This window comes from Bombus vancouverensis, chromosome 3, assembly GCF_051014615.1.
Source record: "Bombus vancouverensis nearcticus chromosome 3, iyBomVanc1_principal, whole genome shotgun sequence".
Lineage (NCBI taxonomy): Eukaryota > Metazoa > Arthropoda > Insecta > Hymenoptera > Apidae > Bombus > Bombus vancouverensis.
In genome coordinates, this window is record NC_134913.1 from 16,370,367 (window position 1) to 16,393,111 (window position 22,745).

The 22,745-nt window shown below is 37.2% G+C and overlaps 2 protein-coding genes and 1 long non-coding RNA gene across 9 annotated transcripts in view; 1 reads left to right on the forward strand and 2 right to left on the reverse strand.

Moving 5' to 3' along the window:
• The window catches only part of Traf4 (TNF receptor associated factor 4), a 33,371-nt gene extending 11,952 nt beyond the window's left edge, over positions 1 to 21,419 (forward strand). For 3 of the 5 annotated variants that reach the window (XM_076617553.1, XM_076617552.1, XM_076617554.1), the window contains 6 exons: positions 2,748 to 2,900; positions 17,132 to 17,236; positions 18,514 to 18,675; positions 19,247 to 19,564; positions 19,655 to 19,915; positions 20,029 to 21,419. In XM_076617553.1, coding sequence (XP_076473668.1) covers positions 2,871 to 2,900; positions 17,132 to 17,236; positions 18,514 to 18,675; positions 19,247 to 19,564; positions 19,655 to 19,915; positions 20,029 to 20,382 — 1,230 coding nt within the window. In that variant the 5' untranslated portion in view covers positions 2,748 to 2,870 and the 3' untranslated portion in view covers positions 20,383 to 21,419. Of the gene's footprint in view, positions 1 to 1,777; positions 2,901 to 17,131; positions 17,237 to 18,513; positions 18,676 to 19,246; positions 19,565 to 19,654; positions 19,916 to 20,028 lie in introns of those variants that run through there. The other 2 variants (XM_033328148.2, XM_033328149.2) reach the window with 2 other exon arrangements.
• On the reverse strand, positions 4,446 to 7,636 carry LOC117153795 (uncharacterized). Of its 2 annotated transcripts, XR_013058120.1 has the most exons (4): positions 7,343 to 7,636; positions 6,586 to 6,984; positions 6,064 to 6,180; positions 4,446 to 5,854 (listed from the first exon to the last, which is right to left on the reverse strand). It is a non-coding gene; the product is annotated as an uncharacterized LOC117153795 (long non-coding RNA). The 2 variants fall into 2 exon arrangements; XR_004463673.2 differs by lacking the exons at positions 4,446 to 5,854; positions 6,064 to 6,180 and having other exon boundaries at positions 6,443 to 6,984.
• A 21-nt stretch (positions 21,420 to 21,440) lies between the features above and the next one.
• Psf2 (DNA replication complex GINS protein PSF2-like protein) lies at positions 21,441 to 22,526 on the reverse strand. 2 transcript variants are annotated; one of them, XM_033328156.2, is made up of 4 exons: positions 22,115 to 22,521; positions 21,937 to 22,045; positions 21,712 to 21,879; positions 21,441 to 21,636 (listed from the first exon to the last, which is right to left on the reverse strand). In XM_033328156.2, the coding sequence occupies exons 1-4, from the start codon at positions 22,357 to 22,359 to the stop codon at positions 21,592 to 21,594; spliced, it is 567 nt and encodes a 188-aa protein (XP_033184047.1). In that variant the 5' UTR covers positions 22,360 to 22,521; the 3' UTR covers positions 21,441 to 21,591. The 2 variants fall into 2 exon arrangements, with proteins under 2 accessions (XP_033184047.1, XP_076473672.1); XM_076617557.1 differs by lacking the exon at positions 21,441 to 21,636 and having other exon boundaries at positions 21,643 to 21,879; positions 22,115 to 22,526.
• Between the last annotated feature and the right edge of the window lie 219 nt (positions 22,527 to 22,745).

Genomic DNA, 22,745 nt, shown 5'->3' on the forward strand with positions numbered 1-22,745 from the left:
AAACTTCAAGTAAAGTAATAGGTATGTAAGTAGAACAGTAAATGAACGGAAGTATTCTCGATAAAACGTATCCAGTCAAGGTGAACAATGCTATTAATGGCCTGGTCGACGGTTTTAAATAACAATTCTTACAATTCACTTCGACTACACTCATCGCAACCTAAAAGTAAAACCATTAGTTTGGTAGGAATTTTTGCAAATCACATGATACGTAAAATTGGAATATTCATATGATTTTCTTATAAATTCCTTGAGATAGTGCTTAAAAAATAAATAAGAAAGTCTACAAAGAAGCCATAGATATTCTTTCAATTCATTACAGCTTTTTAAATAGATTTCATTGTTCTCAACAGTGCAATTGCATAGCGTTAGGGGTTACCATAACACGAAGCTGAAATATGCGCAAGAGCATATGTCATGTTAATTAACAGAGTCGACAGAAAGCTGTTAGAGAAGGACGTGCTTCGAATTCGACATGGATCGTTCCCCTAAGCCCTGAAATATACACACCCCGCAGAGAAGGGCGAGACACTCATAGTTCATCTGATGGTCACCTGGAATTTTCGAAAAAAGCAGGAACAGATGGTGTAACCTCCGAACTACGCGGGATCTGGTAAATTAAAGATTCAAATCTTTCGTTCCTCGAACTTTCTGAATGACCATAATGAATACCAACTGAAAGGGTGAAGTCACTGGTCAAAACTGTGTCATTTAGACAAGATAGGATAACGAATGGAAGAACTGACTAACGCGTTAGGTATTAGAAAGCAGATCTATGATATCGGTGATATAAATTCTTGGAATTGTAAAACTCTTTATTCTTTTATTTCTGACTACCATTATAGATTCAAATTGGGAAATTGAATTACAAATAAAAATTGTTCAAAACGACGTTTCACCCTTTCGTAATTACCATTATCGCCACTGTTATTACATATTATTATATCCAAAAATGACCTTACCAACTGTATATTGTCTTTTCCACGATTTATTTACATTCATATCCGTTATATGGTCCTATTACTACACTCTACTTCACGTAACAAAATGAAGTTTTCATTTTACTATCATCAACATACCATAAAAGCGCAAAGAGACGAGGTATTACAAAGGTGGCCCGTTTTCGACTGTCCTGACGAGATAGCGTCTCACGAAGATCGAAGGCGGAGTCTTCGCGGATGTTCCTTGTTAGAACGCTGGCGTACCGGTTCGTGTAGCTGGCCAGAAGGCTCGATTCCGGCCTGGTGGGGGGAAGGTCGAAGAAGGCCGCAGCTGGCTAGATCTTGTCCGCGTACTTACATACAGCTGAACGCGGCTGAATGTAAGGAGTAAGGAACATGCCTCGCCAGTCGGGCTTTACAATGTCGTTTTCCTCCCCACCATCTCGCCAGACCTGCAGTTGGCAACACGAGTGTGTCTTTACTGATCACGAGTCGCTATCGCCGCGGACAAATTCTTTGTCTCCGAAAGGGCGCCAGTAAAAGTACCGCTCTGATAGAAACCGTCTCACAACCTGTCTCCAGGTCATTACTTAGGTCCTACATCGATATAATTTGATTAGTCGTTAGATTGAGAGCTGTAACGCAAAGGGAAATTCAGGTAATCTTTTCTATGGAGACACTTATCTTAGTAGAACTTACAGTTTGTGACATACTTTATAAAGATTTATTTTCTTTATCACTGGATCTTATCTTCCATTGAAATTTATTATTGAATCTACATATTTGTTGAATTCTGTAGAAAAATGATTCGTTCGTTGAAATCTCCTGTAAAAGATAAGTGATATTTGAAGAAGATTCAAGGATATCGTAGTTTGTTGTATATATTATATGATACTCTGATATAAGAATGACTTTTATTGGGCATTTTATCAAGCCGTTGCGAACATCCCAGGTAACCTTAAACGATTTCTAAACCGCGATCCATGAAGTCAGCGGCGACTGTACTTGTGCCACATATCCGATAATCTCTTTCACACGTTCCTTCATTCACCGTCTCTCCCTGGTCTCTGTCCTTGTCTCGCGGATACTATTAGGCTTCTCTCGTTCTCTGCCTTCCCTTCGTTCACTGGAACGAAGAAAGAGACAAGAAGGCAACGGACTCCCTCGACGGACAGGAGTTTACATCTCTGAAAATTATATCGCGGTCGCGGTTCATCTCGCGTGAATCCTGCTGATTTTGTCTCGTTCCATCTCGCATAACGAACCACCCCATTGGCCATTTTCCATTGTGTCTGTCCTCGTCGCGCGCTCATCGCCTGTCGCTTTCTATCGGATCCGCCAATCAGCGCGCTTGGTCCAGCGGGCATGACGCGACCGTTCCGCAGAGAGAACCGACCGACCGGACTGCGAACAGTCTGTCAGTAAACTTCGTGGCGTGCGTTGGCTGGCGCGCGTGCTAGCAGACCGTTTCCATGCGTGTCACGACACGGATACAACGCCAGCCGATCTCTCGAAACGCTTATTAATATTTATAAGCGGCCAGTTAACTCTTCGAAGTGAATTTTTTCCTGAGGTTCGTGAAAATTGAGATTCGCGCTGAAACAAATGCCGATATCGGTCCATCGTCGTATTGTTTTCTTGTGTGTTTTACCCGTTTTTTAAAACAGTTGCGACAGTGTCGAAGCATCGTCGCGCATTGAACTCACTCGTTTAGAGACGCATATACGAATGTAGTAGTATTATTGCATATTGTATCGTTGAAATTTTGGACGAGAAGAAAAAAAGATGGTGCGTGGTCTGTCGCAGTGGACGAAAACCTTGAGCTTCCCCGCGAGGGTGTCCCCCCAGAGGCCTGCCAAGGAGTCGAAGGGGTTTCATGTGAGCCCCAGTGCTAGCCCCACGTCGCCACCCAGCCCGATCAACGACAACATGGACAAGGCGCCGATTATTACCGATGAGGTTAGATTATATCTTTTTTTTTTATTTCTAACATTGCTTGTCGCGGTTTGTAGTAATGCTTTGAAAGCTTAATCCTTGCAATAATAATAGGTTGGTTCGTAAGAGGGAAAACTGGCAAGGCGCATTGTGTTGTGTGTATTTACAGTAGCTCATGAAAGAATTCAAATACTTACCATAGAAAACTTTTGTATATATATCGTATGTGTTATGTAAAACATTTTGAAATTTCATTAGCGCTGTCATAAGGCTCGTTTATTATCATTATATTGCAAATTGTATACAATTAAATTACAAAATGTATACTGTAAGCATACGATACTTAGTAAAAAATTAATATCATAGCATGAATATAGCCTCACTATATATTGATTCTTTAAATACTTCTGTGATGTAGCATCTTGCATCTTCTATATGTATTTGCATTTCCAAATTTGTTTCACTTTATCAATCTATCTCAATACATTGCTAATGAAATTTCAAGATGTTTCGTATAACATATATATGTAATATATATTCATAAAAGGTTATCATAAATGTTTGAATGTTTTCTTTAGTTACGAATATGTAAACATCCTACGTGAGTCAATGACATTTTAATTTTTGTAGGGTGGATTAGAAACTGTTTTCAATGAAATATCAGAAAGTGTTTTATACGTTGTTTAATTTGCAAACGAATCAAGACATGCCAACTTCCACGTAGGTCATTCCTCGAATATACTGGAGCAGAGTTTCAAGTTTATCGTCATACGTGTTTCAGATAACGGTCTGTTGCTATACGTTTCGAGCAGCTACGGTTAATCGCCGGTTATGCGTTTCAGTTCTCCATGCATTTATATTTGTAACCAGTGGCCCGTGTGATTGTTTACTTTTGTTTATTTGTGTTAAAAAAAAGAAGTTCTAGACGACCATGAAATTAATTTGAAGTATCCCTAATCTTTTAATAACATTTATGGAACAGTTATTATTATAAAAATAACACGTATTTTTTGTTTTTGAAAAATAAATTTTGCTTCCGCTTAATTTAGGTTAGGTTTATCGTTCGTTACATTCAGCTTCACGACTAACCGTGCCGAACAGGCGTGTAACATAATCTTCATGCGAATAAAGGGAAACCGCAGAATGGGGGAAATCTATTATTGGACAAAACGGAAACAGAGGGTTGCGTTTCGATATCGTTTACAAGAGTACCATTCATGATTCTATATCGTTGCAAGCGTTGTTGGCACAGTCTCCATCTTTTGCGTACGCGCCCCTGTCGGAATACGTTGCATATTAGCTCTCTTATCGAACTAAATACACGCATTCGTGGCTATCGAACCGCGAGGGACTCATTTACAACGCCCAGAACAAAACATATAAATCTTGAACACCGAAAAAAAGAAGGGATTTCGGTATCTATTCCTCGAGTGCGTTTGTACAATCTATTCCAAAATTAAGCGATACTTTATTATAGCTTTAGTAATATTGTATTATATTTTCTAAAAACATGCTTCTCCACTAATATTTCTTTTCTATGTATTAGATTGGTGTATATGAAATGTTCTTTTTGAAATGAAATTTAACCGCATATACTATATAGATTCTTCAATGCATTACATGTAAATTTAATCAAAGTAATTTTTACATGATATCCTTTCCTAAAGAATAAGTGCTTTAATTATATTAGATTTCTGAGAATTATCAGTTCAACATAGATATGATGATTTGAAGAACCTACACGTGATTAGTTTCATTTGAGAGGACATTTCATATGCATCAACCTAATATGTGCAAAGAATAAGTATTGTATTATAGCAAGTGATTATATTACCCGTTACTATATTCCGACAAACTGCAAAAATTCATTTAGATTATGTAACATAGTTTCATGTTATGTACGATGTTCTTTGATTAAAACAATCACATAACATAACCTAAAGAAAAGGTCGCGTTGCCATGAGACGCGACAGACAGCCTGTTTCAACAGAACCGATACTACGCCGTTCCTTCCAATGTTCGCCGCGCATTTTCCAAAGAGTTTCTAATCATGCCGACAGAGCGACTGATTTATGCCACGACAACCAGCAACACGTTTCAAATTGTTCATCATGTACAAAGGTTTCCGAACCTGGCTTCGTTCACAGGGTCGATCGTCCCTTTATTATCGATTGCATACCGCGACGATTACTGCGCCATAAAATCATCTGTCTCGAGTTAGGTTCAACGTAATCGTTTGCTCACGATCACCGCCCTCTACATTCTTTAAATTGTTCGGCAAATTGTTTTAAAATTACTGGGAACTTTTAATTACGTATATACATATACTTACACTAAATATTTTGTAGCTTCTATGTAAATTTTCTTTACCAACGTAACAATTATAGCCTAATCTCATTACAATGCTAGTGAAGTTGCAAAATGTTTCATATAGCACAGAAATACGCATACATTTGTAATAAATGTACGAATACTTTAGTGAGCTACTATACACACTATCTGGGATTAACTTTGTTCGAATGTGTAATCTATTGGCTATGTTTTCGACCTTTTATCCTCATGTTTTTATGTAACGAAGTAAATGGAATTTATTCATAGGTAAACAAGGGGTCGCTAGAAGTCACTCGACATTGTCACCATGGTCGCTCCCCCTGTCATATTGACCGTGTATTTAAAGAATCGAGTCCATCTCTTTTTGCGGTCGGTTTAATCGTTCCAGCCCCCTCGACGACGCGTCGTCAACACACGTGCGCGCCGTTTACGATTCCTTTTGTACGAACACATTTAAGAACGTTCTCTGTACGCAGTGGCTGGTGGTCGGGAGTGCCAACTTTGCGCAGGGGACGATTGGGGGAATGCGTTTGTGTAAACACAGCCTCTGGGAAGATGACAATGGCGGCGCGACTGCAGACGGCACGTGCCCCACGTTGAAAGCAACTTTTTTTTCTTTGGCAGGCTAATTCGTGCCACTGGCGTAACTAAATATATCGGATGGCAATAATATCTATTAAAATAATAAGTAAAACAGTATATTCGTAATAATTATCAATAATGCATTTAACATGGAAAGTTTGACAATTGTAATGGCGAAATTGGATTGGAAAGGAAGATCAATCTGTACTCGGGTTTTCTTCTGATAGAAAAACGACCTCTTTCTAAGTTCTCCTAGATAGATACTTGTACTTACATGGACCAGTTTCAAGTATCGCAGTCGGCTTGCTTGATGAACAAACTGGAGAAAGCGAAGCCGCCCGGCTGAATTTATCTAACTGCTCCCACGGAAACGTTCACATTTAAGAGAAATCTGAAATACATAACGTACTTAATCTCTTGCTTATAACATTGAGTTATGCTGGTAACAGAGATTATAGTTTCGATTCAGTAAAAATAGACTGTACTCGCAAGAAAGATTAACTGGAATTCTAACCTCAGTTTTAATTCTTAAATGTGAGAGTCATGAAAAGAAATTATGTACCATTTCATATAACACTTCAATATTATGTCATCTAACAACATTGAATAGCTAACGCTCGCTTAAGTAGATATTAAGAAAATAAGGTAACGAATTTTGCTGTAAAACATTCGATTTATTTCAAACGAACGTAAGAAAGTAAAATACGTAGGGAACATCTTGGAACATTTGTTTTCGTTGTGACGTACACAGAACGGGACCGAAAGAGATAAAGATTTTGGCCGGTCCTATGCTTACAAGACTAGTCGTCCAACTTTTACTTAACGCCTCGAGACCGAGCCAAACGGAAACTACGATGAGCAGAAATCTCGCGATAATGGACAAAAGTTTCGCCTCGTAAGTTCGTAACAGAAAACGCGGACTCGCGGTTAAAGACGTCCAAGCGTTCTCCGGCTATATAAAATAAAGCGACGGCGAGAGCCGGCAGTGTCGGCTAAGGAGGGGGCAAGAAAAGGACCGATGAGGACTGGTCCAAAGGCGGGGAAAGGCGACGGCGGAAGCGTGGGAACCGAGCGTAACAGATGGCCTCGGCTGCTTCCGAACCCGCTCGGCCTCCTTCGTGCACCTCCGTGGCATCGACTCTGCTTTCCGTTCTCGCGCGTTTCGTACGTTCTATGTATCGATGCAACTCGATTCCTGCAAAAAATAGATTCGTTAATCTATTCCCGTATCATTATTTTTAACATAGGAAAAAGCAATCTGATTTTTTTAACCTATTAACGAATTGGGAAGACTATTATGTCAGTATATGTTCACTAACAAAGTATTCGCAAGTTCTTTATTTTTTAAAGAAAAAGTATTGAAGGGGTATTCTTAATCCATTAAGAACTAAACAGAGAAATAACGAAGGTTGCATAAACGCAATATTGTAGAGGATTTGATCCAATAACAGATTGTAACATTTTTACTGTCATTGTAAGTCATATATAGACAGTTAAATGTATCAGGAGAAATAGGGTTATATAATTGACTTACGAAGCATATACATACATACCGTTCGATTGAGAGTGGAGAATGGGTTAAGAGGGTAACGATGCAAAACAAAAAGTGCAATAGAAGATATATGAACGGCTAACACACGTGCACAAGCCGGCAACCTTAGCACTTAACCCGATGCTGCGCATCAGTAAGGTCTCAGAAAATATCCAGATACGCTTTAATACGTTTCGAATGCAGTTGTATAAACGTGTTAGTAGTAACGTAAAATGCACATGTCAAATATTAAAAATTAGATTGTACTTCAAACACGACAGTTAAACAATTAGATGTTACAGATTTAAAAATTAAAATTATATTCAGTAGAATTGAAATAATATTATAGTAGACACCAACAATAGAACTACTTTTAAATAATCTGCGTTCCAATGAGCTTAATCAGACCGTCGCGAAATTCTAGGTATTTGAGAATGATGACAATACAGGAAATCGTGCCAGAAAGCGTTGCGAGCAAATAATCTTCCGGAAATACATAGCACGGACATGGAGATGATTGTGATTGTGTCACATCATGTTAGTTATCTTTTATCACAGTGGTTCTCTGACTTATGGATCATTGAAACAGATTAATAAAGCTCGATATTATCGTGGTGCATTTGTATGTGAACACATTACAAGAATTTCTCAGTAGCTCTCTTATATTGTGAATCCAGCTAACTGTCAGGAAAAACTATGAGCTCGTGTTTTAGAGTGTCAGGGAGCTTCAGAGGGGGCGTATTCAAAAGAAAGGACCAATTGTGGTGAAAACTACATATATTTAGTCAACCGTTTAGTTCCAAATGTTACGATTGTTCTATAATTTGTATACTAAATTAGAATAATCCAAGATATCGTTTTTCATTGCATCATCAACTTTAATTAGGCATAAATAGTGGAATAGAGACAGAGAAGATACAAATTTAATAGAATCTTTTTTATCTAAAAACAAATTTTTATGCCTTTAGTAAACCTATAAATGACACTCTATTTTGTATTTTTATTTGTATCAACTGTATCTTTGTTTCTATTCCTTTCCTTGCTCTATTCGTCAGAAAACAAATCTCTAATCTTAATAAAATCTTCAACCTATGCGCAACATTTTTGTTCATGTTTCTTATTAAAGAAATGCTAAAAACAACTCAGAGGATTATCTCTATGAGATCTCCATAGGAATTGTATAAAATGACATTGACTGCTTAGTTGCTTCTTCTGTCAGAGTAATTGGCTTTAGGCAATACCACCAAATAAAATATCACCAAATTAGTCTTTCGTGAATTGAGGACCGTCTCCAATCAGCTCTTATTAAGCTACCCATGGAAAGTGACTCCTGGCTCTTGTTCAGGAATGCGAGATAACGCGGATGCTTACAAGTCGTTGTAATTACCGCGTGTTAATTTAAAAGCAGGTCCCCGCCAGCCTTCCCATGGAGGCCACCGCCTTCGTCGTGGCCGGAAGTTGCTATGGTGTTTGTTCCTTCAAGTATTGTTCCCTCCGCGCATTCCATTGTAATGAGAGGCCTTTTTTCTCTCTCCCTCTCTCTCCTCCTCTTTGGTTCTCGTGGTTTTAGAAAATAGGCGTAAGAGACAGTCGGTGATCGCGATAGAAATTACGTTTAACAGGGCTCCTCGAGTGCGATCACCACTTCTTTTCCGGATACTTTTCAACCGGCTCTTTGGTATTGTTAGCCGGGAGTTCCGTAATGTTTTTATCCTTCTAATTGGTAACAATGAATGCATGCTCTTTAAATATAACGATGCCACTGTCTTTCACCGTTATACATATGGCGAAGACAGCTCGTGGAGTAATCAATGTTGAGGATCGTTAGTATTGTGTAAATATTGCTTCTAGATTAGTATAACGTAAAAGTAATTATACGCGTATATAATTAGAAGAAATTTAGGTATATAATTATTTGAGTCGTAACGTACAATTTTAAATCAACAAAATTCTAATTGCTTCCCTTCTTTTCGAGGATTTGTAGTTCGTCTAAACACAGATGATGGAAAATCGATGGTAGATAATTTTCAGTAGTCAATTCTCTGAACGACTGTTATCTTCTCTGCTTATTTACGTAACTATTGGAACGGCCGTTGATATCTCCAACGACGCTGCGTTTTAACGCACAGCATGCACATATATTTGTTTTAGTTGTCGAGATTACGCGGAAAGACAAAGTGATAGATCCTCCCTGAGCTGAAATTACAGATCAGAGTGAACCATATAACATTCGGTTGGAATTTAAAAGTTTGTAGATTTCTATGGTTCGATAAGATAGCAGAAAGGCGTGTTCGAGATATGAAAGGCTATCGGTAGCGTTTTTACTCGGAATTCTATCATTCGAACATTCTTCAACACAGCATCGGTATAATGTTATAATCGAAATACACTCGCTGAATATATACGAGAAACAAAGTACATACATATGTATTTATTAATTCATTAGAAGCGATAAATAAACTTATGGAAACGAGTCATTGTCTTTCTTAAATTGAACATTAAGGTACACACCGTAGCTTGCTACGTGTGCCTGATTAGTCCGTCTCATGCAAGGCTTAAGTATATCGAAGACAGTTAATTACTTATGAACATTTATTATCAACCTAACGAAACAATAATTTAAAAAATGAATTCCGGAAACGATCGTGAGATTGATTTGTTCTTTTTTATTACAGTATTATGTTGAAACGTTATTGTTCTTTCCAAGGAGAATCATTTCGATGGCATTACCGACTAGAATTAATACTTTCCTAGTGGAGGAGGATACTAAATCATTAAACCGAGGAGCTGCAACAACTATTTGGAGAAACCGGTCCGTTTGAAATTAAAATGGTCTCGTTGAAATTCTAGTTGTGGTCGTTCACGGGTCGTGAACTCTTGGAGCCCTTAAATCCCACGTTACAATTCTTCGTTCGGTCTGAAAGTCGTAGAAACAAAGAAACGAATGTCCCATTTTTCTAATACCGAGAGAGGTATCTAGCAGGAGAAATGAAACTTTCTTCTTTCCACTGACTTTCCTCGTTTCAGTAAAGAAACCAGTGAGTCTGATCTTAATTGCGACGATCCATTTTATGTGTGATTCGTATTTTAAAGCATCGTAGAAACAAACAGAATTTCGTTTCTTTTCGACTCTCTCAATAATCAAGTTGAATTATTTATTTCAGTTCGTTGCCTTTTCCTATTATCTTCCAATGAAATAACGCGTTCGACGAAGATTGAAAAAGGTCAAGCTTCGTTGTGTTTAATTTTTTAATTTACATTTAGAAGCAGAAATTTTGTTTAAAGAGAAGAAAAACATATTTGACCTTGTAAATAATCTTGATAATATCTTGTCTATACTTTCTCATCATATATTTATCCAGCGATACATTATAACTAAACAAACAGAGCGATAACTAAACAAACCTTTGAATCAGTATCTTCTACAATACAATTTATCATCCAATGCTATTATCAATAATCTCAACGACTTTGTTAAATACTACAATCAAATCGATAATGCTTTCTACAAACAATAGATTTCGTAGGGTTCGCAAAGTACGTAGATACGCTTGCACCTGTGAAAAGAGATTCGCAAAACAATTCCAATCTGAAAGGATGGTAACTAGAACGAAGGACATTCCTGGAAAAAAAAACGGGACATGACATCGTGCGAAATTCACGGGTCACGAGAATTACTCGGAAATCGTAGAGTGCCATCCCCACGACCGCAAATTTATGGGATTCGAAGTGTTGCCGGTGTACGGCCGAGCCCAGAGACCATTTCGTGGCCGACAGGAAGTTTTCCTTTCGCACGCGATCGTGTCTTGCTCTGGTCCGTGTGATCGATCCGCAAATAGCTACGGGAAATTTAAATTTACCGGACGATTCGTAATCGTTGAACTTTTGCACATCTCGATCACAGAACGCAGAAATCTATATCATTCGCTTGCTTCGCGGAAGAAGATATTGTACGAGTCTATTCTATGCAGAAATTTTAAGCTATCTCCCGAGGATAATTCATCGTATTTTTAAAACACGTTTCGAAAGACAAATTTTTAATTATTTTCGTTATTATACTATGGAAAGAACGAAAGAAATCTATACAAAATACATATTGTTTTTTTTTCTTCAAATTATACAAATATCTTCTTAACAAATTTACAATAATTCTTGAATCAAATACCCTTTAACGAGTAACATATTTAAATTGATATCAAGTTTTGGTATTCAAGTGTATCCATTTGATCGATGGTCTAAAGTTTGTACATGGTATTGTACGTGTACGTATATTGATTGCGATAGTTAAAGAAGCGATTTGTAAATCGTTGAGATGTGATTTCGTAATGTATCATTCATAGCGTATAATATTGCAGAAATACTAATTATTGCGATTGAGTGAGAAGTTGAGAAATTCTTTGTTTCATCCTGTAATTTCATGCTTCCTTTCTCATTTTTGTTTTCTCAATAAAAGAAACAAAAAGTTTCAGGCTAAAAAAAAATTTAACCGTTGCAAATGTAATTTTCACTAAAATTTGTTTCACTGATAATTTGATAACCACAATATTTTGCCTATATCGAAATAGCGAGTTTTGCGAAATCGATGAAATTTCTTCACGGTTTCGAAACGGATCAACGGGAGCAGGAATTCGGAAGATTCTATGTATATGTTAATCCTTGGTCATCGAGTTGTCAAGGTCGCGCGGTTTCATGCCGACGGAAAAAATGAGATTCGCCCGTTGGATTCGAAATGCGTAACCGTCACATCCATGCATCGCTAATATCAGCAGAGGATTTTTCGAATACCGGACACTCTCGTCCAACTGCTTTCCGTTTCATTAAAATACTGCAAGTTCTTGTCCGATGTGTTGGTCCTCCGATACTTTTCCTCCGACAACCGAAACAATTCCTATCCTACACTTTTTAAAACCTCTTAACATTTTGAGAAACCCTCGACAATAATATAACGATTCTTACCTATTTCTGGCCAGAATTCTTTATACGTAAGATTTTGTTTAAATTTCTATCGAAAATTCGTTTCGAAATGTAGATAAACAGCCACGCACAAAGGTGAAGTACCAAAGAAAAATACCAAAGTGATCAAACACATCGAATTTGCAAAATTCCAAGGATCTCGAATATACGAACGATCGAACAGATAAATCAGAATAATGGAAAACGTTGATAGACAAATCGAGGCGAATTTTTCAAGGAAATCTAACTCTTATCTTTCATTCGTCGATATTGGAATAGGGGATTTTCACATGGCGGACCGGGTTAGAAAATTCCTGCAGGGCCGCGGAGATGATGGTCGTCCTCGAGAATAAGTGGAACGTACGCGAAGATCGTGTCCGTTATTTCGCCGTGACGTCACGACGACTTGTAACCGCTGTAACAGCGCCATGGAGAGAGACTAGCAGTGATGTCAGCCTCGCGATGCTCCATGTCGGTATTCTAATTCGCCGATCACAGCGTTATGGTGTTTCCTGGAATAAAGGACATCAGCCAGAGCCTCGAATCCATTTGCATTCGCCTGGTCGTCGCCGTTTGTCCAGTCAGAGAAACATCGTTTATCATTGGTTGGAAAAAAAAAAGATGCGATCAAGAGGATTTCTTGAATCGTTGTATCGGTATTTGATATTTCAAGACGCATCGTCGTATTATCGAACTTTCGACCTTACGTAACCGACGCTTTCGGTAATACGATTTTCCGTTGCTGTTGCGCCGCTTAGTTTCCCTGGTGAAAGCACCGTCTCGTTTTGACGATATTACGGAACTTGCGCAACGCGAGATCGTTGGCCCCCGCGGCTTAATTGGCAGCTCTTTGTTTTAATTAACTCGCCGCCGGCCTTCTTTTCGATTGTTTCCAACTCTTCTTAATGGCACACGCTCCACCAATGAGGTCGGAGTCGTGTCATACAGAATTATTATCGTGCCAATTAAACGTAATGCACCAAGTTCACTGCCAGAAAGCCAATTTATCAATCTCTATCTAGACTCGTCGCAGAAGACTATCTTTCTTGCTTAAAGACGTTTGTTTTAAATATTAATGGAAAGTCACGGTATCCTTGATAGAAAATTAAAAATTCAGATTTCAATAGGACGTTTACGAAGGAAGGAAGGTTCGCCAATTTTGCAATAAGAAGCGGTAGACGATGAACGAATTGTAATGGAGGAGATCGAAGTGAAATGAAGCCTCGATCACGGTCAGCGCAAGTGTATTTTTATTCTCGATATCATGATGCGGTCGGTGTTCTTATGTCTTCGTGTTCGTTCTTTTTTTTGTTTTGTTCTTTTCTTGCAATCTCCAAGCTGAAAAGGTAGATCTGTCTCTTCCATTCCCGGCGGTGTTTATATCTCAACGGCAGTGGCTGGTTGCGTTAGATTCCTCGACCTTGCCGGTCGTGCAGGTTTCAACTCGCAGGCATCGGACCTCCACATCTATACCGGGTGTACCTGTGTGGAAATGTTTGATTCCAGGTTGAATGAATACTTGTTTTGCAGGAAATTGCGTTTGTCAGTTCTTCTTGAAACTGCCATTAAACAGCAAATTCAGAATACTATCGGATATCACTGTTATACGAACGTTTCCCAGAATATCGAACTTCCTTCGCAAGAACAGCAAGAAATGAAATAAATAAAATTAATTGTTAGCGTCGTTGTAGTAATCATGCCATCGAAGAACAAATTCAAGATAGTATTGAATGCCATGATGTAGGAATAGATACGAAGATTAAATTATATCCCTGAGAAGAATGGTCAAAGATAAAATAAAATCAACGGCACTATCGATTTTACAGCAACGTATCAGAACTCGAAACACGTATTAATAGAGGCAATAATTATTTCCACGCACGACGTAACGCGTTAAATTTATTCTGGTTCCTTGCCTCCCGCATGGTTCTCGGTACGGGTTCACCTCCTGCATCAGGGTTATTATTGAACATCGCTATTTCCGAAAACCGTCACGACTCCATCGTCAGTTTGCCGTGGTCGACAGTTCTTCCTGGAAGAAACAACGTGGCATGAAAATTCTAAAAGGATCGGAATGCCGCCGTCTCCCATGTTGTGTTGCATCCATGCCACCTTTGAGCTCGGAGAAAGTCTTCCACGGACGGATTTAGATTTATTAGACAGTTGTTACATACTGTCCATCGTTTATTTTCCCGTGTATTTTCAGCCGTTTTATCGCGCGTCTATTTTATACGTGTAACGCATTCACTAAGTGTCCATCGGCTAACGAGTTTAACTTCGTATTCAGATATAAAATTCAAATATCATTATTTCAATTTTTCGAAAATTCTTATTTTGATATGGAAAAAAGCTGTATAAGAGTCGCACATTTTTCAGAGTAGTTCAGTTATTATGGAAATGTAGAGTTATTTCTTTCATGCGCGCTATACGGACATTAAATTAGCATTGCGAGGATTTAAATCTACAAAAAAACAACGTTGACATAAGCTCTTAACAGTAGCTTACCAAGCTTAGCGACATAATAACATGGGCAACCGATGCAGAGAGCAAATCCTGACGCAGAAAAATTATCCCTATAAAGAATTGTGATTTGTCGACACGAAGAAACTATATAGATGTAATGTCAGTGATTATGTGAGTGATAGCGAGCTGAAATTAGATTCGCTAGAGCGTAATTTTCAGAGCACGAATGGAACAGTGGTCGTTGTAACCATAAAGTACCATTGATGGAACCGTTCGGACGCTAATGGGTTCATCGTTTAGCATACAAACAATGGAACCATGTATTTATCGGTAGAGTCTATCATTTAAGCGGCATCGTAAGAATCGCTGACGAGAAATTACCAGCAGCGACTTAATAATGAAAGATTAGGTAACCAATTACATACATTGTTCTATAGCCAATCTGAATTCCCAATGTGTTTCTATGTTTCGTGGCACGGGTCTGCGAAGAAAGTTTGGTCTATACGAACTAGACCCAGTGAACTTCATCGATCGATACTTGAACTCTTTTGCACAATAATTTACTAATTAATAATATCAGCGAATTAACAAGTTACAAATTATAGACTCCTCTATAATTTATAACTTAACCATCTTAAATCGAATTATATTATCAGATGATTTGTAGTTTGTAAAAAATTTGTGACGTTGCATTTGGTTTGTTATCGAGCATGTCACTTTCTAGTAATTAGCAAATTGTAACTTGTACAATTTGCTAATGGCATTACGTAATTCGATTGTACAGGAGCGCTCAGGATTATCTACAGTGGTTGGTGAAAATATTTGGTCACTTATCACGGAAGACTGAAAATTTCTCATACAACGCGTTTAATATATTCACAAAGATTTGTTCTGACTTCGATGAGAATAATAGTGTTCGGTATCAACGATAAAATAGTTGTCACATAGTTTGAGAATACGATTCGCAAACTCGAGACTTGTTCGCCATCCTGTAATTCTAACTAGTGTTATCAAGAGTAAATAACTTGTCGTATACACATGGAGTTTGTAGCGTTAATTCTTTGTTTGAAATCTGTTATTTACGTGTTTCGCAGACCTCGAGTTACAAAAACACGAGTTTCGAGCTTTATTCTTCGCAGAATGTAATAAGAAGGAGAAGGAATTATTTGTTGTTATTATCGAGACATTTAAAGGTACTCGTATTATTTTATTTGCTGTAGTTTATCTGGAAGCTTTAAAAGGAATTATATTTACTGCACACTTGATAATGTATATCAATATGGCGAATATAGTAAGGATAAAAGGAAAGGTTAATTATCTGTTATCGTTATTGGAAGATTTAAGGATGCTACATAGTACGTACTATTTTGTTTATAGTTTATATTACTTCAAAGGTCTGGGAAGTAATTTTCACAAGTATCTGATAACTTTACTGATACCGGAGACCAATGTCGCGAATATACTAAGAGAAAAAAGGCAATTATTATTATTGACAGGCTCGAGAATATAACATATCCTATTATCCTATTTGTAATTTTTATCACTTTAAAGATTTAATATTAAACTTCGTCAAATGCCTGATAACTTACAGGATTACCCGTACGATTGACGAATATAATCTAATACGATCAAAAACGATTTAATTCTCTACTCTACTAAGTGAAATGGAATAAGCAGAATAAAATATCGGTATTTAAAATAAAAAATATTCAACATTAATTATACATGACTTACGAATCTGTAATATTACCTTGTATCGAAACCTACAACCAATTCTTCTCACAAAATTCGACGATCCCGAGGAACGTCCGGACTACGTGATCCACTATCTCGACCCTTATCTATCTTTACTATCTACCGATTATAAAACAGTGCTCAGGAAGAGAATTCACTTAGATCAAATCGTACATGTGAAACATACCCACCCAGGTGAAATGTAGGTTCCGAACTCTACGGTGAAGAGTCGTGTCGCTGAAAATTGATTACCATATTTCATCGTGGCGGTAGTTGGAATGCCACACGGCTTGTTTATGGGGTATGAGACCCGGTGCACACTCGTTTCGTAGACAGGGCCGCCTGGTAACGACTACCTGTTACCCAATTAATCGCTACCCACGTTCTAAGAGGTCCAGTTCCACTCGACCGTAGCCTTTGATGGAAACCAAACAATTCAGGAACCTATTCGTTTATGTTGCAAAAGGTCGGACGCAATTATTCGATTCACTGCTTGCTGGATACGAGATATTCCTGGCGTTGTTAAAAGTTTCGTGTTTATCGACATGGTTTCCTTTGTTAAATTGAAATAATTCGATAGGTGTGCTTTTTTGAATGGAATAGCGGACGTTAGAGAATGGAAAGGACAGTAGATAAGATCTGTTCTTTTTGTGTGTTGCAGAATTTCCAGGACCTGGAAGCTGAGAAGGCAATAATGGGCTCCATTGTGTATTGCATACATCATAAGGATGGCTGCAAGTGGTCCGACGAACTTCGAAAGTTGAAGGTAACGTTATATTTTTCTTTCCTTTTTGTTAGTTTCGATGTGCGTACCACAATTTTTACGTTTTATATGGTAAAGACGGTACTGTATGTTGTTCAGATAATCGAAGAGTTTCGTGAACAAAGGGCTTGTAGGTTCCCTATTTTCGAGTAAAATTTTCTAGCTAAATTTCTATGAAGCTTTTATTCGCGTTGAGAATATAACAAGGACAAATTCTTTAAGTTGTTTAGTTCTAGTTTTCTGGTATTAATTACGTTCGAATTGGTAATTATTTAAGAAAGAAAAAAAACTTTATAGTAATCGAAAGAATTTAAAAACTCGAACTAAAACCTTCATAGCTAAAGTATTATACAACTAAAAATTTCGCCCTACGGGTTCTTCTCTCAGAAAGCTCCACGACTGATACGTAAAAGTATCAAGACTATCTACGGGTCTTCTAATTGTTCTTTATAAAATTACTCGAAATTTTGGGTGTGTAAAAATACGTTCTCGAGATAGTTTCATTATGCATTTCTGATCTTGAGCGACCTTGCGTTGATAGGTCGTTGAACTGGTCCCGGCACGGTTAACTCCCACACAGCTTGCGGATAACTTGTGCTGGTTTTCCGCTCAATTATAAGAACAATTATCGGCTCTTTTTACCGTCATTAACATATCAATTCTTACATGATCTCTTGTCAAGTTACGAGTTAAAAATAGTCTATATATGCTATAAATGGCTATAAATGGCTTCGCAGTTCTTTCTTGTAATCAGTAATGGGAAAATCCCATTGTCGGAAAACATTATAAAGAGTTACAAGATTGACCTCGAAATAAATGTGATATGACTTTTTAATAATTCTACTTACACAAATTATGTTAAATTTTTTTGCACCGAAGTACAAAAAATTTAGTAATTAGAAGTTAGAATCAGCAGAATTCTATACTTTTAAGAATCATCGGAAAAACTTTCGAAAAAGTACTCTAAAAATTCGAATTTATTGCAGTATTAAGAAATATCGAATAAATTAAAAATTAGAACCAAGCACATTTCAAACGAAAGAATTCCCCATATAATTCTCACAGAAGAAATTTTAACCTACATATATTAACATAATGATTTTACACGCTACCGTAAACGTTATTACTATTTCTTTAATCTCCGGTATGCGGTTCGTTCACCCGAGTTTCCCCGATTGTCGCAATACGAACATAAATCCGAAGAGAACGATCCGATCGGAGTAGAAGGAATGCGCCGTTCAAGTCTCACCGATGTAAAAATCGCATTATATCCTGTTTAGGCTCACCTGAATACCTGCAAGCACGACGCGGTCCCCTGCAGCAATAAGTGTGGCGCGATGATCCCGCGTGTGCTGATGGAGGACCATTTAAAGTACACTTGCGCCCAGCGGCGAGCACGCTGCGACTTCTGTGCCAAAGAATTCACCGGTCACACGCTCGAGGTAACCGCCACTGCATTAATTAGAAGAATCGCGATCGAGTGCCAGCCGTTAACTGTACTATAGTGGGAACGGATGCAAGCGAAAGCACCATGAGTTCGAACGAAATTTCTCGAATTCTTTTTTCTTTTGTTTAATATTCATTTAGTCATGGATGAATGATTACAGTGGCTCACGAAAGTATTTGAACTTTCATAGAAACTTCTTATGAACATATTATGCGTGTTATGCGAAACATTCTAACGAAGTCTTATTAACATCGTAATGAAGCGCAATTATCATAATTATATTAGCAACGTTTGAAGCCAATTTAAAAACGTACACAGTAGCTACGAGATATTTAATCCAGGTACATATAATTCACAGAAAAATATTTATATTATTCATTATATTAACAAGTTACTATATTCAGTGAAAACATCTTTAATACTTTTATATACACTTTCATTGTTACTCCGTATTTATTATAATTTAGCTAGTATTATTTCAAAATTTTCTATTGTGTGTCTATATATGTCTATAATTTAATCAACTGTTTAAGGATATAGCTAACGATTCTGCTCTTTATCTACAGAAACACACAGGGACGTGTGGCTATGAACCACTCTACTGCGAGAACAAGTGTGGCATGAAGGTGCAGCGAAGGCATCTCAGTCAACACAAGTTGGGCGAGTGCGCGAAAAGACTGGTGGCCTGTCGTTACTGCAACAAAGAGTTCGTTTTTGACACACTCGGTGCTCATCATGCCAAGTGTGGCCGCTTTCCAGTCGCTTGTCCACACCGTTGTGAAACTGCCGTCTTACCAAGAGAAGATCTCGAAGTTCACTTGAAAGATCACTGCACTACACACCTCTTATCTTGTACTTTCAAGGATGCTGGCTGTCGTTTTAAGGTACATCAATTTATTGCTTTATATTACATTCACTTTCTGTCTCTTTTCCATTTTATAAGATTAATATCAAAATACTATTTTTTGTCACAGGGAAATCGATTTTCGTTGGACAAACATTTGGAGGAATCAGCAAAGATGCATTTAAGCTTGATGTGCAGTGTAGTAACAAAACAACAGCATCAGATAACCAGCCTGAAATCCGCCATTAGCAAACTATCGTTAAATTACACGGGCACACTAATATGGAAAATTACGGATTACAGCGCTAAAATGTCCGAGGCGAAAGCCAAGGAAGGAATGGAACTCGTCAGTCCTCCTTTTTACACTAGTCAATATGGTTACAAGCTACAGGTAGGCAATACTTAATATTGATTCTATATTGTATCCTTTAATCTAAGTTTTAAGAACTCTACTATACTACATATACTTACTTACTTACAATGTAAAAATATTGAATATTTCAGGCGTCAGTTTTCTTAAACGGAAATGGAACCGGCGAAGGAAGTCATATTTCAATATACATAAAGATTCTTCCCGGAGAGTATGATGCTCTGTTGCGGTGGCCATTCTCCCACAGCGTGTCCTTCACCATATTCGACCAGACGGTGGTCGCGGAAAAGGCGTGCAATATCGTAGAAAGCTTTATACCGGATCCAACATGGAAGAATTTCCAGAGGCCCAGTCGTGAGCCCGATTCTCTCGGTTTTGGCTTCCCAAGATTTCTTTCTCACGAAATGGTGAAGAAACGGCATTTTGTCAAAGATAATACTATGTTCATCCGAGTAAAGGTCGATCCTAGCAAAATAGTTGCTGTCTGAAAAGATAACATCGACCCGTATTTTTATTAAATACGTTGTATCATACTAACTCAATTACTATCGTTCCACGTAACACATTTAATATTGTTACGCCGCACACACATGTTTCTTGACATGGTTTATACGTATTTTTTACTTTTACACGTATCGTCAGTCCAGTAAACGATTAATGATACTTGATATTTATTAATTGTGTACTTGGTGTGATAGTTCGAAGTACTTTACATATGAAGCGCATGGTACTTATATCGTTACACTGAAAGTAAACTAATGTAGAATTGACTAAAACAAAATAGAAAGCAATAGCGACTTACAAAACAAAACGACTGCTGTGCGAAACATTTGGAGGATCTAAATTCGGAGAATTATTTGAATTTTTATTACGAACAGAGTTTTGGTTTTGGCACATTGATATTTACATTAACTACCCTTTATACATAATTTTGAAGATTTTAGGATATATTAATAACATGACAGGCGATCCTCTAGTTATCTGAAGCGATATGTCTCTCAATTAAACGAGAGCTGATCGAACATGTGTACATATATCGAACACCGAAATTTTGTAAGTTCTCACTTGTAGCATCAGACCCATCCTATGACTGCAATTCCCAATTATTTCCATCTTTTATTTTGTAACATACGTTTCCACATTTTCTACACTGGATGATTCGATTTACAAACTTAACACGAGATTGGAGGTTGCAATTTTGACTGAAATTTGAGTAGATCAAATTTTTCAGCACATTAGGTTAAACCGGTCAACGTTAAGTTTGTTAAAACGATATCTACCTTGACAATTCAAATCAAAGATTATTAAAGGACTGTGTATTATAAGCTTAAGAGATGTAAATATTGTGAAAAAAAGAAATAGCGCCGAAGGAGATGCGAGTTAATTAGTCGACAGATCTACCGATGTAAATATAAGTTTACTTTATATTAGTGATAATGAGAAATTGTGATTGAGATGCTAGTGACTGTATGTAATGATCTAAGAATAAGAAATAATAAAACTATTATATCGCATTCATATATTACATACTATGAATATATTATTTTATTTCCCATTTTCTTTATTTCGTTACACGAAATCAACAAAAATGCATTATAAATACTTCATATCAATACACAATATATACATGTATATTTACAATCTAGAAATTACGATAGATTATACATGAAAAAGAAAAACATCATCTAGCGATCAGTCTATTGTGATGTCCCACTATAATGAGATTGTGTCAGTTTTCCATCCTAAAAAATATAAAGTTTGCTTTAGAAAGCATAAAAAAGATTTTCTTGTAATAGAATTATTATCGTATGAGGTACAGATATGGTTTGTATCCTTAGCATTTGATCCAGAGCATGTGGCAATAATGGACGAACACTGTTGATTTCCATGGCAGTTAAATGGTCCAGCTTAGCGTGTAAACCTTCGCTTTTAAGGAATGCATCTATTGATGTACGGAGCTTTGACATTCTTATGTCCCATATATCCTAAAAATTAATTAATACATTAGCATTAAAAGGTATACTTACATTTATATTTATTACCTTCACTGCTGTTTTTATTCTGTCCGCATCAGGTATATCATCACTACCAACATTCAGTAAAAGCTGTGCTTCTTCCATGTAATGATTACTGGGCATTTTTATAAACAATCTAAAATAACAATTTATTTATACGAAAAAATATTTTATCATAAGGGATGAAAGAAGCACATTTACTTACTTGGATAACTTTTCTTCCTCCTTCGTCTCATTTAAGCCATCAACGTCCATCCAGTCTTGATTAACGATTCGACACTTTTGTTGCTGCTTCAGGTTTACAGCCAACCAAATCGGAACTTTCACAGGTAAACCGGCTCGAAAAGGGCCCACAGATCCCGAAATTAGATGAATCATGTCAAAACTAAAATTCGGCACAATGGTGACTAATTCTTTTTCACCGAGAAATTCTACTTCACTCGGATCCATCGTTCAGCGTTTAATATTTTATGATAAACAATGTTTATTAAATAAATTTTAACATCTTCCAAACAGACTCAACGTTGCATCTGATACGACAGTAAGACTAAGTTTCGGCGGGAAACTTGCGTACGCAGTACCCTTCCATGTTTGAAACGCTACCTGTTGCTCGCTACGTTAACTTCGGATTTATGTAAAGCGCATGCACGATATTAATTCGATATATCGAAATTCGGAATTAGTTTCGACTAAGTTCTGTTCGTTTGGTCAGTTTAGCGATCCATTTGTAAAAATAATGTCTTATTTAAAAAAAAAAAGAATATTGTACGTTACAAAAGATGTTAAACCAAGACAAAGACTTTTATGCTGGAACTATTTAATTGTCAGGTAGTATT